This window comes from Ananas comosus, linkage group 6, assembly GCF_001540865.1.
Source record: "Ananas comosus cultivar F153 linkage group 6, ASM154086v1, whole genome shotgun sequence".
NCBI classification, from domain to species: domain Eukaryota; kingdom Viridiplantae; phylum Streptophyta; class Magnoliopsida; order Poales; family Bromeliaceae; genus Ananas; species Ananas comosus.
Window position 1 is genome coordinate 11,153,985 of NC_033626.1, and position 18,501 is coordinate 11,172,485.

An 18,501-nucleotide genomic window follows, 5' to 3' on the forward strand; every position below is an offset into this window, starting at 1 on the left:
TTTTGAAGTTTATGCGATCTAGTTCAAATTGCCTCGTATAGCAGCTAAACTTTTAAGGTAGTAGCTTAATTTTTAAAGTAGTAGCTTTTGCCGAGTCCTCGTGCCTCCGGAGGCATGAGGATTGTCGTGTCGTTAGGACTATATATATAGAAAATAATTTAAAAATTATTAATTTTGAATCTTTTTGATTGCTAGGTAAATAATATTGAAAAATCGTAAAATTTATTTCCTAGATACTTCAAATATGTTAGATCAAGTCTAACGGAGCCGATTGTTGATTCGAAAACCCATCATCAAAAACGGCGGAGCACAGAGACCTCCGTGCTCCTAATAGCACACAAGACCTACTTTATATATATATAGTTTTTTACACTGTTGTTTTTTTTTAGAACTACTAGATAACTAATATATACTCAAAATTTATAATTTTTAATTTATAATTTTTCATATAAAAACCTTTCAAATGAAGCAGATTACATTTACAGGATAAATTTTAATTTGTAATATATACATACTCCGAATCTCGTCAAGTATGATGTATGGTGTATTAGGTGCATGCAATTTTATTTTTTCTTTTTTTCTCTGGTGATTGACTCTCTACCATTCATGTTGTGCCTCATGACACACTAAAGAACATTTCATGTAGGTCACTATTATAATATTTGTTTAACTATAATTTCTTATCTTTTAAGTCTTAGCAATATAAGGGCAAAAAATGAACATTTTAAAAGTTGAGGGGGGCCTACATATGGCTTCGTCTCTGATTGGAGGGGATTTTTTTTTAAAAGAACGAAATTTGCATCCATTTTTCTTTTTTTTTTTTCGAATGCGAATTCTGATACGAATAAATGTTGAATTCCAAATGTGACACCTCACCTTTTTTTTCTTTCTTGTAACTTTTATTTTTTATTTATTTTTTATTTAAAAGTAAATTAGCAATTTTGTTAAATATGATGGTGTAATTGGCCATTATGGGGCAAGTAATCCAGTTTTATTTGCGACAAAATTATTTGAACTATGAAACTGATAACATTATCAAAAAAAGTTGATAATCTCTTCTTTGTTTTTTGGCTAAATTCAATTAACTCCTAATTGTTTGGTTGCTATTATATATAGAATGCCCTTTATCTGAAGGGGGTCCTCATTCAAGAAAGAAAGAAGAAACAGAAGAAATTCTCTGAAGAGTATAAAACAGTAGGGACTATGATCTTGTGAAGAAACCAGGGACAGCTTCAACAACAATAAAAGGGAGAAAAAGTAAGAGCTACATTCTTTGTCCATTGCATCGTCAAAAAATTGGAACAGTATTTTGGGCCAGTGAATTGGTGGCGAAGCCACGCAAAAGAAGGTGATGCGTTTGCTTTTATGAGATATGAACATGCATATCCTGACAGCTGCGCTTCTCGATTTTACTTTAGGCTAAATAACATTCTATTATACCACACTTTAGTGTTATTTTTATTCACTATATTATTATTTTCAAAGATATTTATTATATTATTGTCTTTTATCAATCTCTAATTATATTTTAAATTTATTTTTATTTTTTTAATTCCAACTATTTTTTCTCTTATATATCACTAAGTTACATTTTTTTTTCTCATCAATCTTTACATTATTATTAGCAAATCTATTTATTTTAGACAAAAATGTAAAAATTTTATAAAAAGACATTGATTAAATAGTTAAAAAAATATAAAATGATCCCTATGATATACTCATTGAAAGCTTCTATCAAATTATTTTTAATTATTTTTCTATAATTTATTTTTTTTTTGTGTTAAAATGAGTTGAATATATATTTTGTCACTTTTAATCAATAAATTTTTAACAGCTTTCATATAAAATTGTCAGTTTGTTACTTATAATGTAGGGATTAAAAAAAAAAGGATAGTTGAGTAGTGCTTTTGAAAAAGAAAAATAGTATAATATAGAAAGTGAAAAAAAAAAGTAATAATTAAGCTTTTATTTTATAAAAAATGTAGTCTCTACTGGATGCAATGTGGGCCCAGTACGGCCAATGTTTTCCAGGCCAAATGGGCCATGGCTAGGCCTGCCCAGACCCGTTGCATATTCCGAGCCAGGCAGGTTCCGTTCCGGCCCATTTTTTTTTTATCATCTCCAAAATTCAAAAAACAAAAATCTCAATGTTTTTAGACTTAACTGGATATTGAGGTCAATCTAACGCTATCAGATAGAATGGAGTTAAAAAAAAATATATAAGATATGCTTCTCCGTTTTTTGATGGGACCATAAAAAATATATCGTAACCGATTAACCGCAATATGCGGAACGCAATATTATGTACGGAAACAAACAAGATATTTTTTCATCGTCTTTTTTACAGTACGTAACGTAATCTTTCCGCAATTTCAAATGAAACCTTAGACTATTATAAGAAAATTATTTGGATAGAATTAAAAAAAAACAAAATTTAAAAACTGTTTGAACAAAAACTATTTGGATAGATGTGTAGGCATCTTCAACCTAAACGTTACATTGCGTTACGTTGCTGTGTTTCTACTCGGTAAATAAATCTAGAATCTTCTTTTTATCATCGCCACGGCCCACGGGGACGATATATGATATCTACGGGATTCCCTGCTCGTCGGAGTGAAGAGTAGCGCGGGGGGAGATGTGGTGGGAGGGGTTCAAAGAAGACGACGAAGCCGAGCAAGAGGAGGAGAGAGAATCGCCCTTAGATTTCGACTTCATCTCCCAACTATCCAAGCCTAAGGTAAACCCTAGCCAAATCCCTTCTCTTTTCTCTATCAGACGCACGTTTTCGTAGCTTTGCGCGATTAATTTGCCCTCAATCCTCATATTTCCACTGTTTTTTCCGAATTTTGCGCGGAATTAGGGCTTTGTTTTAGGGGAAATTTGGTGATTTTCCAGGGTTTTTTTAGGTTAGATGAAGCTCGGTATGTCAGGGAAACAGTAAATTAGGGTGTTTGATGAGTAGTTCGTTATGAATTAAGGTTGTGCTTGTTGCGAGTACGGTAGAAGTATGTTTGGCGAGGATGTTTCCATGTTTTCTGCTATTAATCCGTGTTGGGTAGCTAATATGTGGTGAATGAGAATGATGGGTAGAAAATTTGAATTCTTCAGTAGCAGTTATATGCTACATTTGGTGCAATATGTTAGCTCGTATATTGTCGGTGATAGTATTTTTCTTGTGGATTTGATTGGTTGCGATGAAAAGTTATTGCGATAGAAAAGATAAGAAACTGAGATAAGTGATGAATGATGGAGATTGAGCCTTCAATCTTTATTATGTTCATGCGCTCTTCGTCCCAGGCGGACTCGGTTTCTTTGTTGTGTGGTCATTGGAAGGGCTAATCTTGTGGAAGAACTTAGGAATTTTTACTACACTATGGTAGGCTGTGATTGTCTTGACTTCACAAACAGTTGAGTATCACATGCATTGAGCAACGCAGGCACATCTTTCCTACATTAATGGATTTTCTCTTTTTTGTTAAATAAATTTGATGTAAGAATTTGTTTTCCTTGACCACTTTGGCTCTTCCTGATGAATAATATAACTCACTGAATTCACTTATGAATATATGGATTAGGATTAGTAACTAGAAGCACGTTTCTTTGCTACATGGGTGAATGAAAATGAGAGTAGCAGATAGCAGCTCTAAAGTTTGCTAAGAATGTAGGTCTTAGTTGACAGTCAGAAAAAAAGAATGTAGTGCTGTGTTTGAAATATATTGTTCCTAACAAATTCCTTTGCAAGTGAGAAAGAGTATAAAATCCTGCTTAATGGTTCATTATGTAGTTTGCTGAAGGTGAAAAATCTGCCATTACTAATAGATTAATTCAGAACTCAGATAAGTAGCAATCAAATACTGCTTATTGTACAAAATTTCCTCCCAAGGAAACATTTTCTCAATTTTCATATTCAAATGGTTTGCATATTTGTGACCTAGCTTTCTTTTTTCTCTCTTTCTTCCTTTTTTTTTAATAATAAATTAGCCTTCTTATGAAGGCATGAAACCTTGTGACTATTGGAATAGGCTCTATTCCTGCAATGTAATAATGACACATAATTCAACCACCGTCAGATAAGTGTAATCATGTACTACCATGGTAGAATTACATGGAGTAAGTGAGCAGATGTTAGTATGTGAGTAGACATTGGCTGATAGCACATCCGCAGAATGTTCCAGATTCTATTGTGATGCAAGGAACTTGATCCTTCAAGATAGGGGATGGCAATATATTCTATCTTCTTTTTCTTTTTTTTTTTTTTGTATTGTTTTCTATGTGGACTCGTAAATATCTTATACAAAGATACATACACCTAAATAACATACGATGTTGAGCATGATGATCTTTTAGGCAAATATTGTGTTTTTCTTTTTGCCTTACTGGTACTTTTTTGACGTATGAATGGCTATGTGCAGGATTATTACAAAATACTGGAAGTTGATTATGAAGCTAATGAAGAGACCATTCGGTCAAACTTTATCCGGCTAGCATTGGTTTGTCCTTCTTTAATTGTCAAAGTTAAATTTCTTATTTTTGTATGCTTATTTAACAATGAGTATCTTTTTGGTTTTAAAATTCTTCTAAAACATTGTGGTCATGCAAAATTAATGATGCTTATAACATACTTCATTTTATGTGTTTTTCTTCCAAGAATCACTCTGTAGATGATGTTTAACGATTGTAGTTTGATGTGCGTGGAGTTCCTCAGAAGATGTTATATGAGTTTATGACTGTGATGTTGTTGTTTTTCACAGAAATGGCATCCAGATAAGAAAAAAGGCGAGGAGAGTGCAACATCAAGATTTCAAGAGATTAATGAGGCATACCAAGGTTAGCTTGTTTGTCAGTGTAATAATGAGCGTCACAAGAACTTGCAGTTTTGCCGTACTCATCTACAAATATCTGCAAAATGAATATCAAAATTTCTTGCTAAATGAATATCTTTACAGTGCTTGCTGCTTCACAGTGTGGTTGGCCGTAAATATATTGTCGTCGTATGCAGTTTCTTTAGCCCTTAATGTGTCGAAAGTGTATCTTGCCAAGAAATCTTATCATTGTTAAAAGGAGGCAAAACATAAATTCTTTTATCTGCTAAGCTAATAGAATGAATTGCCTACCGTTTATGTCCTTGAAATTAAATTAGATGGGCAATGGAGTAGCAATGCTTCTTTCTGTCAGTCTTTTTTGCCATCTAGCAGTTTTAATTTTGTGAGCTAGTTAATCGCGAAAGTATGGTCACTGCAATTGATATATATTTCGTATCCACTTAAGTCTTCATTTGCTTGTAGAATTTCCATGATCTTCAAACAAGAATATAGATGCTCAGAGTTAATTATATTCGTTGATGACAATAATTCTTTTTTAATTTATTAACAGCTCAAGCTTTTCTTGTAGTCGCTTACCCTATCATATCCTGTAACGACAAGTCACATCTTGCTACCTTGCTCTTCAAGTTCCATTGATAGAAGTGCAATTTTGCTCCAAATTTTTATCATGACATGCTCCTGATTTGACATTATGCACTTTTGGACAGTTCTGAGTAATCCTGTTAAGAGGCGAGAGTATGATAGGAAGGGAATTCTGCGCATCCATGATAACAATGTTATGGTAAGAATCTCTCTCTCTCTCTCTCTCGGTCTCAGGGGACAGCCTAGCCGAAGAAACTGTTGTGTGTTTATACTTTCTTCATCTGCTAATTTATCATATTCTGACAAAATGATTTATAAGAACCAATTGCCACATACCTCGTAAGTAAACAAAAGAGATACTCTGAAATAGATATTCATGCACCTAAGATATATTGTCCTGCTAACTGCCGCTTCAGAAGTTCAAGTGTCCTAACCATGCCAGCTGCATAGAAACTATCTATGTTGCTTCTCTTGTATCTTTACGACCTTCAAAAGAGCTATTATAGTATCATAATATGAGATGAAAGACAGTTTCCAGAAATGTAGTTCCACAAGTGCATGTGCATTTACATTAACCTCTACCTATGTGGTTTGAATCTGAATTGTGTCCAATCATTTTATCAGGGACTGCTGTCTTGATATTATTGGTGCATTTCTTCTCTAATGGAATAATTAAATCACCAGGATGTTATTTTTCTGAGTTCCATTGTGTTGAGCTAATAGCACACTTTCTGTTGCTCCAGATATGACGATGTAGTGTTGGAATTGTTCTCATCAGTTGGTACTTTTTGGTTTCAGGATTACCTGAATCGGTACAAGGGCTTAATATTGACATGCAACGGTCTTGGTATCAGACACTCAATATGGTAAAACTACAGGTTGCAGCAACTTTTTGAGCGATCCTCTATATGATGAATGATGTATTACAGTTGGTTGTTTGCGGCTGTTTAGCACATTATTTTGCTTCACAGTAGTACGCTAGAATATGTGTTGGTAAAGAGAAAAATGAAAGGCGGATACCAACTTCCTTTTTAGTATATGCCCTCTTCACTCATGTTGATTAAAACCCTGAAATCCTTTTGTATCATATTAAACTACTGAAAATGTAATCTGTGTAGATTTCATTTAGAATACTGTGTAGTAGATTTTTATTTTTTTAATTTTTTACTTTTTTTTATTAAAGACGGGGTTTACCCTATTGGAGATGTGGTGGATATTATTTGGAAAATCTGTCCGACAGATTGAAAATTAATGACAGGTGAAACTAAACTATTTTCGTTTGACCAGGAGTAAAATGTTCATGAACCAAATCAGTGTACTCTTCCAAATTCATTCGTTTGTTGTGTAAAAGCAATCATGTATTAATTTATGCAAACCTGTGTTATTACGTCGGGCTTTTGCATTTAATCTGTTGTTAGATAGAAAAAAAAAATGAAATTTGGATTGGTTTTGCTGTATAAAAAAAAATGAGATGCTGGAATTGAACAAAACTTATTTTATATTAATATACAATAAGAAATCTTAAATTTAATATTTATCTAATTATTTGCAGCATTTCTTAGTTTTATTAAAAAAAATAATGTAATGTATGTAAATTATCTTTTATTTTAAATTTGTTCTTTTTTGTTTAGAAATTAGAGCATACTATTTTCGATGTTTGAAAATTGTTTTGGCATATTTATATTGTTATTGGATTGTCGGAACTAAAAGAGTGATCTGTTATTAGAAAGAAATCACTTTTATCATATGATCATTAGTCGTTATTATGTTTGAAAGAATAAATCCGAATGTTTTTGCGCCAAGCATAATGAATACTGGTAAAGTGACTCGCGCTTTGCAGCGGATAAAAATCATAACAGTAATTAATAATAATAAAATATTAAACATTCTCTTGTGTATCTCACTTGGTACATTCATTATAGATTTCTCACTGTTGGCGGAGGATATGGGTCCGACGATGCCTTCTTCGGTGATGGTGATAGTGATAGCGACGGAGGAATCGTATCTCACTTGGTACATTCATTATAGATTTCTCACTGTTGGCGGAGGATATGGGTCCGACGATGCCTTCTTCGGTGATGGTGATAGTGATAGCGACGACGATTCCTCCGACCGCGGCGGAAGAGGAAAGTGAGCGTGCTTTCGTGAGAGAGAGAAAGAGGGGGAGCGAGGGAAGGAGGCGATGGTATATAACAAAAGATGAGAGATAGAGAATTGATGAATAGATTGAAAATAAAGAATTGAACGACCGGTGGAGGAAAGGAAAAAGACTATGATGAATAATTGGAGATAGAGAAGTTAGGATTGTAGATGGTAATGAGACAATTTAAATATACTAATTGAAAGTTTGGTAGTGAGACTGTTTGTATTAATTGAAAATATAATTGAGGGAAGGGAAGGTTATGATGAATAATTATAGATAGAAATGATACAATTGTAAATGGTAGTGGAACCATACACTAATTGAAAGTTTAGTTAGTGGGACCGTTAAAATGCATATTGAAAATTTGGTGACGAAAAGAAGAAGAGTCATATGCTAGTGAAGGTGAAGAAGAACTTGCCACACAACAAATATTAGAAATTAATATAGATTAATAGATAGATTTGGTATTTATTTTTCTGAATAAATAAAGTCACACTAAATTTTCTGTATATAATGGCACAATTATTGACTTGTACTTAATAGATGTTTCTGGAAGCTAGGATGTTAAAACAAATACTTCACTGCTTATAATTAAATTGATCATTTTGCACAGCATTTTTTGCTTTTTTTGTCTTGAAAATCCTTTTGTAATTTTATCTTAATTTTTAATTTTTTTTTTATTTGAAATGTTTTTAGACTCCTAACCCAAAGAATCATCACCATCCCATAATATTCGGACTAACACACAGAATCCACACCAACCTATATTACTCTTTAAAGTTGGGGCTCGGGCCTCCAATGTATATATAGATTTAAGTAAATTTTAAGTTAAGTGACCTACAATTACACAAGATAACAAGTATATTATTACTCATTCTGCAACAATCAACTCATCAACCAATTCAAACAATTTCCAAAGTTTCCTCTCCTTACAAACAGTCTCAACCAATCTCGCCCACGTTCCAATCTCCGGAACAAATCCCATCTCGGCCAATCCGTAGAATGCAACAGTAGCATCAGCCACCCTGCCGATGTCGCAGAGCCCCAGCAGCAGCTCATTCGAGGCCGCAAAGTGCGGCGCAAATCCTCTCCCGAGCATCAGCCCCAGCAGACCCACGGCCCTCTCCATTTCCCCCCGCGCGCACAAGCGGTTCATCACGATCCGATAGCTAGAGGCATTCAGTCGAACACCTTCGTGCGGTAAACTCTCCAGCAGACCCATGGCTTCCCCGACCCTCCCTCCCTTCGTCAATCCCTCGATCACGACGTTGTAGGCCACGACGTCGGCTTTACACCCTTTCTCCCTCATCTCTCTCGCCAATTCGATGCCTTCGTCGACTCTTCCCAGCCTACAGAGACAGCCTATTAACGTGGTGTAGCTCACCGCGTCCGGCGCCAATCCTGAGCTCCGCATTTCGTCGAACACCTTCTTCGCTTCTTCCACCTTCCCCTCTTTGCAGTATCCGTTCATCAGCGTCGAGTAATTGAACACGTTGGGCTCGCAATTGTTGTTCCGCATGAAGGACAGGACGGCGCTGGCCTTGTCGAGCCGGCCTTGTCGGCAGAAGCCGTCGATGAGCACGTTGTAGGTCAGCGGGTCGGGCGCGATCCGGTCCTTGTCGATCATTTCTTCGAACAGGTGGAAGGCGTCCTTGAGACTCCCCTGCTTGCAGAGCCCCTTCATGAGCGTCGAGTAGGTGATCAGATTCGGCGGCGCCGTTTTCGAAGCCCGCATCTCGTCGAGCACTCGGAGGGCGGCGCCGAGGTCGCCGGCCTTGCAGTGGAGCTTGACGACGATGTTGCGGACGCAGGAGTTGGGGTGTTCGACGCGGGAGAGCAGGTCCCGAGCGAGGTCGAAGCGGCCGGCGTCGACGAGGAGGTTGAGGGTGGCGGCGACGGCGCGGGGGGAGGGGCGGCGGCGGACGATGGCGGGGATGGAGCGGAAGATGCGGAGGGCGGCCTCGGGAGGGGCGAGGCGGCGGGAGAGGAGGAGGGAGGCGAGGGAGAGGAGGGGGGCCTCGTGGAAGCGGCAGGGCTCGCGGCGCATGCGGCGGAGGAGGGCGTCGACGGCGCGGAGCTTGCGGGCGCGGGCCAGGCGGAGGAGGAGCGCGGAGTAGGTGGCGTCGTTGTGCGCGAAGCCGCGCTGCAGGGCGACGGAGTTGAAGACGTCGAGGGCGCGCTGCGGGTCCTGGGCGCTGGGTTGATTTGCAGCGCAAAAGCCGCGGCGGCGGTGGGAAAAAAAGAAGTAGCGGCGAGGGGGGCTTTGGGAAGCCGCGGAGCGGATCCGCGGAAAAAGGAAGCCCTGGAAGCAAGGAACCGGGGGAAAGGTGAAGGTGGAGGGTTTGGGAGGTATGGAGAAAGGGGAGATCCATGCAGGGGAAGGAAGAATGGGACGGGGAACGGGAAGAGAAGGCTTGGAAACGGAAGGTGGTGACGATGAAGGTTTAATCCCCTGAGATGTTGGAGAAGAATTTTGCTCTGTTCTGATCTCTCTCTCGCTCTCTCTCTCTTCTCTGCTCAGCCACGAGAAAAAATCTAACAAAAGGGTAGCTTTAGTTTTTTGAAAAATTTGGGTGATTTAAAATCTTGTTGTTCCTTTTTTTTTTTTTTTTTTTTTTTTTTTCTCCATTCATGTGTTCCTTTTTTCTTTTTTCTTTTTTTTCTCCATAGACCATAAATGTCACTCGGTTAGTATAGTTGATAAAGTACTACTGTGTTTAACAAATTTTGAAAAATATGAATTAAATTTGAATTTCAAAATTTAGATTTGAAATCAAATTTATAGTAATTTATGAATGCTAATTATTTACATTGATTTTTAAGCTTTCTCTAGGACTTCAATCCTAGATGAGTTTCTAGGACTTCAATCCTTCCACACAGGAGCAGGGGTGTAAACAAACCGAACACGAGCCGGCTCGTTAAGGTATCGAGCCGAAAAATTTACCTCGTGTTCGGCTAGTTAATAAACGACCCGATCGCGAGCTGGCTCACGAGCTGGCCAACGAACAATAAATTAAAAAGGATTAGATTAAATATATATAAAAAATAAATTTATAAAATTTTATACATTAGACTTTGATCTAATAATTGAAACTTTACATATAAATGAGTCTTTCTATAATTAAACTCGCATTTATATTTTTATTTTGCTAAAAATTAAATAATTAAAATATATATTATATATAATTAATTATTTATATATAAAAATATAAATTAAATAAATTATATAAATATAAAATATATGTATTCGAGCTGTTATCGAGCCGGCCGAAAAATTCAACTCATGTTCGGCTCGTTTACTAAACGAACAAGCCGATCTCGAGCTCATTTCGAACCGAACACGAGCCGGCTCGCGAGCAGCGAGCTGGATTGCCACCCCTACACAGGAGTGAGTTATCCTTGTACATGATCGAGTTTCCTAAGTTGCATATGTTATAAGATATTGGAGGGAAAACAAAAATTAATGTATCAAAATATCAATATAAGCTTATGAAAGGGCGATAGGTTTCGAGCCCTCCCCGCGTTTCGCGCTCTCCGTCCTCCCGTACGGCGGCGCCCCGCCCCGCCGCCCTCCCGTATGGCGTGGCGTTACCGTCCTCCGCTCACCCTCCGTCCTCTCCTCCTTCTTTTCGTAGCCGCGACGCCAACGCTGTCCTCCCTCGGGAACACCGTCGCATCCTCCCGTACGACACGGCGTTGCTCCCCTCGCCGTCCTTTCGTCCTCTCCGCCTTCGTGGTGGTGCCTCTCCGCCTTCGATCGCCCCGTTGCCTGTCCCGTCCGATAGCTCTCCGCCTTCTCTCGCCCTGTTGCCTGTCCCGTCCGACATCCCATCTGCCTTCTCCCGTACTCTCCGCCTTCTCTCGCCCTGTTGCCTGTCCCGTCCGCCATCCCGTCTGGGAGGTGGCGTTGTGCCGTCGGTCGTGTGGGCTACGACTTTTCCTCCACCGCACGTTCTCGGCGCGTTCTGCGCGAGCGGGGGCGGGCGGGCGCCGGCGCGAGGGCGCGAGCGGCGCAGGCGTGCGANACCTAAAAATATTAAATACATATAATTATCAATAGCTACATATAATAAGTGGCTTTGTGTTGCACAATAAGAAAGTATTATAAATTATTTTCAGAAAGTTTTGATAGTAAAGTCTAAAGTATTAATCGATAAATTGTAATGATTAACTGTAATAATGTCAGCCCGTCGCATGGAATAGCCCAATATGGAGAGATGCGTATAATATAGTACTTAGGAAATTCTTAAAGAAATATCTCCAATCCAGCTACCGCAATCAACGTAAGAAGAATAATATTAGTTATTAACATGTTTTTCTCCGGTTTTATATGTTAATGTATTTGATTTTATCTCAGAAGTTCACAATCAAGTGCGGAAATATTTAAATTGAGAAAGCGAAAAAGAGCTTTTAGGTAATAATATTTTGAAATTTAGCATGTATCAATTCTAGCATTTTACAAGTTCTTTTTTCCCTCCGATAAAAAATAATATACATTTTTTTTTTTCCCAGTTGTGTCGACCATTCTGGATTAGAAGATAAATAAAGATGATCGAGGTTCCTGATGCTGATTATATTACTATTATCTATATACTCTTCAAAACTTCAGAAATATCTCATTTATTCCTACTTTTTTTTCCTTTCTAATATAACCCTCATATGTTCTTCCGTTATTCCAAAATGCCCTTATAGTTACCACCTGTTAATTTAACTTGGGTTAAACGTGAGTTAATTTCTATTAGAGTTAAAAAAAAATTAAAATGCCTCTTTTGCCCTTAACTTAAGGACAAATAAGAAATGTTGTTAATGACACATAATAGTTCTTATAATAATTTTTAGAGTACAAGAGAAAGGATGCAAAAAAATGTTCTTTTTGCTATTAGGCATAGAGACAAAAGAAAGGTAGATCGAAAATCCATTGCTAATTTTGGGTGGTGTATTAAAACATTTAATCTCTGTTTTTTTTTCCTATAAAATATACTAACAAGTAAAGCAGTAAAGTAGGTTTTTAAAAAGTCTACTATTTTTTGGGAATACAGGGCGACAAAGTTACAAAAATAAAATAAACAATAAAAATTATACATTTAAAATTTTAAACTATAAGGAGGTATAGTAAAAAAAAGTTTATTTAATATGGCTATAACTTCTGTTTTTTGCTCTTCTTACCAAAGAAACTATAACTAATGTAATGCACAAATTACTAATTGTTGGTTGCTGATGGACTAATATATAGTTCTTGCCGTTGAGTAGATAGATATTGTATTGTATACTGAGATGCAAAAACTAAAACTTCTTTTAGCAGTGGCATTAAAAAAACAAAAACTAAAGTTTCGTGTCAGTTCGGAATGAAATTTTACATTTAATTTAAAATTCCACTAATTTGTTGATTTCGAACTTAAAGTCCAAATTTCGACTTACTGAATCAAAATTGAGAAATATGCAAACTTAATGAATCAAAATTGCCATTCGCAAAAAAATTAAATAGGTTATATTGAACAAAATTTATTTGAACTCGAAGCCTGATGTTTTCCATTGTCTGCTGAAATATTGCTGGAACAAAATTTATGTGAACTCGATGCCGGTGATGATGACGGTTTCTATTAATGTTTGAAGGATGGCATAGATTGCAAAATTTGTGCAGCCCCACTTTAATTGGAAACCAAATGAGCTATACTAATAACGACATCATAGTGTGATCCTATGGTTATGTAGTTTGAGAAGAAATTACCTACTTTGAACTGTACGATTCCATGTTGAATATCGGTCTTATAACTGCTGCTTATATTTGCCGTCTCTATTTCTTGTGGTTGCGTGCTCTTTATTGTCTGTTACTTTCTAGTGCTAATAATTTATGCGATTATCACGAGTATTGGTGTTAAAATCTCCTGTTTAGTTGATACCGTAACAGTTGGTTGTTCAATCTTTGGCCTAAAAAAATGCCTAACATAATGCAGGTGATATTTTGGTTCGCAAAATTCCTTAGAGTTTTTAAATTTTAAATTTATGAAAATTACAGCTAATTCTCAGTGTAAATTAAGTGTAGAATTACGTGTATTTATTTGTCACTGCTTATGGTTTTCCTGTTGTTGTGTAGATAATTTGTATCAAATCCTCTGACTTAAAGAATATGCAGAACAACTACCATAATTTCCTATAGGCCATGATTTCTGTTGGTGTGGCTATAATGGATACATGATCATTTAACTTTTATTGTTTCTGTGGTTTGTGTAGTTTTGGTAATTGTAATGATGGTGGTATTTTTCTATACCAAAATGTGAGTGATAGTTGTGTTTTTACTTTGTTGACTTCTTTTCCCTATTCTGCTGAAAAAAAAAAGTGGGCTTAGGTGGTTACCATTAGATATGGTTTTCTGGAAACACTTGGATTCAGTCGTTATCTGTTTTTTCTGATTATTTCGTGCATTCAATTTCAATATTGGTGATTCTTTCCTTGCATCAAAGGCATAGACTGTTCTAAGTTATTTTGCATATATGCTTGGTTATTACTGTGCTTATTACTCACTCTTTGTTGATGCATGCAGATGTGTTCATTGGAGTTCGTGGCTGCACAATGTTAGAGTAATTAGGAGGGCTGATTTGCGCAGTGGTAGGGTATTGTGTTACTGTTTATTCCCTCTACCCGTCCCACTTATAGTTTTTCTCTTCTCTATTCTAATTTTTCTCATTTGTTATTGTCTTCTGTTATGCTTCATTGTGCTTCCTTAATTATATGGGATGAAGCACCAATGAATCACAGGAATTGCTTTGAAGCTTTGGATAGATCATTGAGGGATATTTTGTGTACCGGCGAAACAACACCCCCGGATAAACTTTTTGGAGGTAAAACCATTCTACTCGGAGGAGATTTCAGACAAATACTTCCTGTTATTATTGGTGGAAAAAGACAAGATATAATAAATGCCTCAATTACCAAATCGTATATATGGACTAATTGTATAGTTTTTCAACTAACTACAAACATGAGGTTGTATAGATATTCAGAAAATTTGATAGTACAATAAGATTTTTTAAGTTTTGCTAAAAGGATACTTGATTTGGGTGATGGAAAATTAGATGCTCTTAAATTACCATGTGAAGAAGAGCCTACTTGGATTAAGATACCGGATGATATACTTATTAAAGGTACCAGGGATGGTATTACAGATATTGTTTCACCAATATATAATGCACTCGACCAAAATTATAATAATTGTTCTTACTTAAGAGATAGAGCAATTATCACGCCTGTAAATGAAAAGGCTGATGATATCAATACATATGTATTATCTTTAATTCCCGGAGAGGAAAAAGTGTATATGAGTTCGGACTCAATTTGCAGCTCATCAGCAAATGTTGAAGAAACAGATGTACTCTATCCTACCGACTTCTTAAATTCTCTGAAGTTTAATGGCGTGCCACACCATGAGCTTAGATTGAAAATTGGAGCTCCGATAATGCTTATGCGCAATATCAGCCAAAGTTCAGGATTGTGCAATGGTACTCGATTAATTATTACTCAGTTGGCTTCGCGAGTTATTGAAGTACAAATTTTTACAGAAAATTATGCTGGTCAAAAGGTTTATATCCCTCGCATTGTAACACATGTTACGGAAACAAAGTGGCCATTTATTCTTAAAAGAAGACAATTTCCTATTCGACTATGTTATGCTATGACAATCAACAAAAGTCAAGGGCAGACATTACAACGGGTTGGCATTTACCTTCCGAGACCGGTATTCTCACATGGTCAACTTTACGTTGGAGTTTCTCGAGTAACTTCACGTGAAGGATTGCGAATTCTAATAGACAATAAAAATGATGAACCCGAAGGATATACTTGCAATATTGTTTATAATGAAATTTTTAATGATTTATCTTCGTAAAAGGTTTTAGTCTATTACTTTGATAGTTAATCTTGCTTTATAATTTGTAATCATAAATAGTAAATTTTTTTAGTTTGCTAATTCCTATACTTATTTATAATAATTGAAATTTATTTATTGTGTTTTGAATCAGCAAAATATTGCGAAATGGAATATATATCTCTAAAGAATTTGACACTGACACAACAACATGTCAAAATCAAAATCAGAGTCAGCCGAATTTGGGAATCGACAACGCCACAGCTTAAGAAAGATATTCTTAGCCTAGATTGCCTTCTTATAGATGAAGAGGTTTGAGTTTATTTTTTCCTCTTATCAAGTATAAAATAATTTGATTCCTTTTTTTATATATTATTTGCTTAACCATTTTTTTTTTCCTAGGGATATGCAATGCAAGCAACCATTCGCAAACATGATGCAACCACTTTTAGAGCATTACTTTCTGAAGGCAATGCATACATAATAGAAAACTTTAATGTTATACCAAGTAGAAATACCTACAAAGTTGTCGATCGCAGATATATAATCCAGATTAGTAAATGGACGCGTATTGTTGAAGCAAAAGAAGATGTTGCTCAGATCCCTTTTTACAATTTTTACTTCCTGAGCTTTGATTATATAAAAAATAAAAAATATGTAGATGGTTGCCTTTTAGGTATTGCAGTCTCACTTTCTTATCTCATTCCCCTTTTTTGGGATAACTTAAAAATTGAATAATATCTAATAACATTTATGTGTTTTTATATATCTTCAGATGTTATCGGAAATATTGTAGCGACGGGTACAATTTCTTATACATATGTAGGACAAGAACGAACTGCAATAAGAAAATTGCAGATTGGAAACTTAGAGTAAGTGTTGTAGTGTGCTTTTTCCAAATTTTTGACTATTTTTTTGTATTACAGTTATTAATTGTAGTATCAAATATTAATATATTTTGTAGGGATGAAACATTATCCGTGACATTATGGGACAAATTTGCTATTGATTTTAATGATAACCAGCATCAGGAAAAAGTCGATGGTCCAGCTATTGTTGTTTTTGCAAGTATGAGTGTGCGAACCTACAGAGGTAACATTGAATACCTTCTTATACTAAAATTTTTAGTTTACATGTTATTAACATTGTCAACAACTAAATATGTTATTGTTTGCAATTACAGATCAGCTCTATATATCAACATGTTCAGCATAAAAAATCTACAGCAATTTGGAAATACAAGAAGTTATGGATTTTCGCAATAATTTGTGCAGGTATTTAACAATACTTCTTTATTATTAAAAAAACTTCTCTTTGGATATTTTCTAATATGTTTTTTTTTACAGAAGACAAACACCAATTGCACCGATACAACATATCAAATCTTTAAATGAGCCAATCCTCAGTCCTTATGAACAAATATCCAGAAATCGCAAGACTATTGATAAACTACTGAAGTTAAATCCAGATGAATTAGAAGTAAGAATATAATAATGCAATTTTTTTTGGAGGTCAATTATTAGTCCTAAACTTTTATTTCTTTATTTTTCAACATGTGAAGCCTATTATTTTAAATAAAAAAAGATTGTATCAGCTTTTATTTTCTTATACAGAATTCGAAATACACTTGCAAAGGAAAGTTGGCGACAGTAGATACAACCTATGGTTGGTGGTATAAAGCTGTTATGATTGCAAAGGAGCAGTGAAGGACTATAATGATAGTTTTTGGTGCAGTCAATGTGGAAAAAATGATCAGGCTCCTATTCTGTGGTATACATTTACCAAATATAGATATTTTTAGTTAATAAATAAATACGTAATATGAAACTAATATCTGAATAATTTTGCAATCAGGTACAAACTAAATGCTATTGTCGAGGATGAGACAGGATCGGCAAACTTCACAATTTTTGGCAAATTAGCACAAGACCTAATACATGCGCCTGCTCATCATCTTGCAACTGCAATCAATTCAGATCGAAATGTTCTGCCTACTGCTATAAAAAATATTCTCGGTCAAACTTATATTTTTCAAGTCTTAGCCGATTCTCGAAAACATAATATTGGTGTGCCATCATTTAGAGTTGCAAAAATTTTTGCACCTGATTTAGATACAAAAGGAAAAGGTAAACAGGTCAGCACAAATACTGAAATAACTGGAGAAGTAACTGATACAACTGCAATTGCTACTGAATCTCATTATGGATTAAATGAAGTATCACCTTATCTAACTGTGGAATCATTGTGAGTATTCCATTTTTTGGTTTATTGTCACCAATTTAACTTATTAAATTGTATCTCAAACTATTTTTTATATTAACTTTATTAATTTTTTTCCAGGATTACACAACCAAGCTCAGAAATGCTTCAACTGAACAAAAAAAAAAGGCTTTTTAGGTAAAATAAAAACAATAATGATTTTTTTTTTCTGTTTTCTTTATACTGTTAACTTTTTGTGTGACAATATCGCTAAACTTTTTACTATTATTTTCAGTTACATTGAAGATTCTACATCCGACAGAGAATGAAGCCTATTACTAAGTAGTATAAATATTATATATCTTTTTAAGGAATATGTTTTGATAAATAGCGTGTACTTATATTTCTTTTTAAGAAGTATGTTTTGATGAATAATACACACTGTGCTCAGCAGTTACTGCTTTATTAAGTATTTGCTTAAATACCAGACACTTGTATTAGTATATCAATACTTAAATTGGATTCATCCTGTAAACTCTCTCTTTCCACTCAAACAATCCTCTGTGGAATTTTATTAGAATGATATCTGTTCAACCTTAAATGCAAACTCACCATCTCTTTGTGGTTTTACCTGTATAATATGGCTGCTGATTAACTTTCTCATCCAAATCCCAGCAATAATCGCCCGTATGAGACCATGAGTTATGTTAAAATCTCAACCTTCAAAATTAATTGCAAAACAACATCCAATACAAACCTAAATCTGGCACAAGTTACGCAACAGTCCTTATTGTTGTTACTTGATTCTAATGTTGTGACACACCCAACATAAACATACTCAAATAAGAATAAACTACATCACGAATCTATCTCTAACATTCTTTAACAAACTT

General features: G+C 35.5%; 3 protein-coding genes and 1 long non-coding RNA gene across 8 annotated transcripts; 3 read left to right on the forward strand and 1 right to left on the reverse strand.

Moving 5' to 3' along the window:
• Positions 2,509 to 6,688, forward strand: LOC109711226 (chaperone protein DnaJ-like). The gene is made up of 5 exons (XM_020234164.1): positions 2,509 to 2,737; positions 4,413 to 4,490; positions 4,752 to 4,827; positions 5,531 to 5,604; positions 6,204 to 6,688. The coding sequence occupies exons 1-5, from the start codon at positions 2,636 to 2,638 to the stop codon at positions 6,273 to 6,275; spliced, it is 402 nt and encodes a 133-aa protein (XP_020089753.1). The 5' UTR covers positions 2,509 to 2,635; the 3' UTR covers positions 6,276 to 6,688.
• On the reverse strand, positions 8,316 to 11,437 carry LOC109712128 (pentatricopeptide repeat-containing protein At5g18475). Its single transcript, XM_020235552.1, has 2 exons — positions 11,141 to 11,437; positions 8,316 to 10,000 (listed from the first exon to the last, which is right to left on the reverse strand). The coding sequence occupies exons 1-2, from the start codon at positions 11,435 to 11,437 to the stop codon at positions 8,420 to 8,422; spliced, it is 1,878 nt and encodes a 625-aa protein (XP_020091141.1). The 3' UTR covers positions 8,316 to 8,419.
• On the forward strand, positions 11,626 to 17,176 carry LOC109712079. Of its 4 annotated transcripts, XM_020235508.1 has the most exons (11): positions 11,626 to 11,831; positions 11,906 to 11,962; positions 12,061 to 12,105; positions 14,090 to 14,154; positions 14,289 to 14,387; positions 15,564 to 15,721; positions 15,812 to 16,085; positions 16,185 to 16,281; positions 16,374 to 16,501; positions 16,593 to 16,683; positions 16,756 to 16,879. In XM_020235508.1, the coding sequence occupies exons 5-10, from the start codon at positions 14,294 to 14,296 to the stop codon at positions 16,622 to 16,624; spliced, it is 783 nt and encodes a 260-aa protein (XP_020091097.1). In that variant the 5' UTR covers positions 11,626 to 11,831; positions 11,906 to 11,962; positions 12,061 to 12,105; positions 14,090 to 14,154; positions 14,289 to 14,293; the 3' UTR covers positions 16,625 to 16,683; positions 16,756 to 16,879. The 4 variants fall into 4 exon arrangements, 2 of the variants coding, with proteins under 2 accessions (XP_020091097.1, XP_020091096.1); XM_020235507.1 differs by having other exon boundaries at positions 11,626 to 11,962; XR_002216763.1 differs by lacking the exon at positions 15,812 to 16,085 and adding an exon at positions 17,023 to 17,176 and having other exon boundaries at positions 11,640 to 11,962; positions 16,756 to 16,888.
• Positions 17,187 to 18,235, forward strand: LOC109712080. Of its 2 annotated transcripts, none has more exons than XR_002216766.1 (2): positions 17,187 to 17,806; positions 17,915 to 18,235. It is a non-coding gene; the product is annotated as an uncharacterized LOC109712080 (long non-coding RNA). The 2 variants fall into 2 exon arrangements; XR_002216765.1 differs by having other exon boundaries at positions 17,904 to 18,209.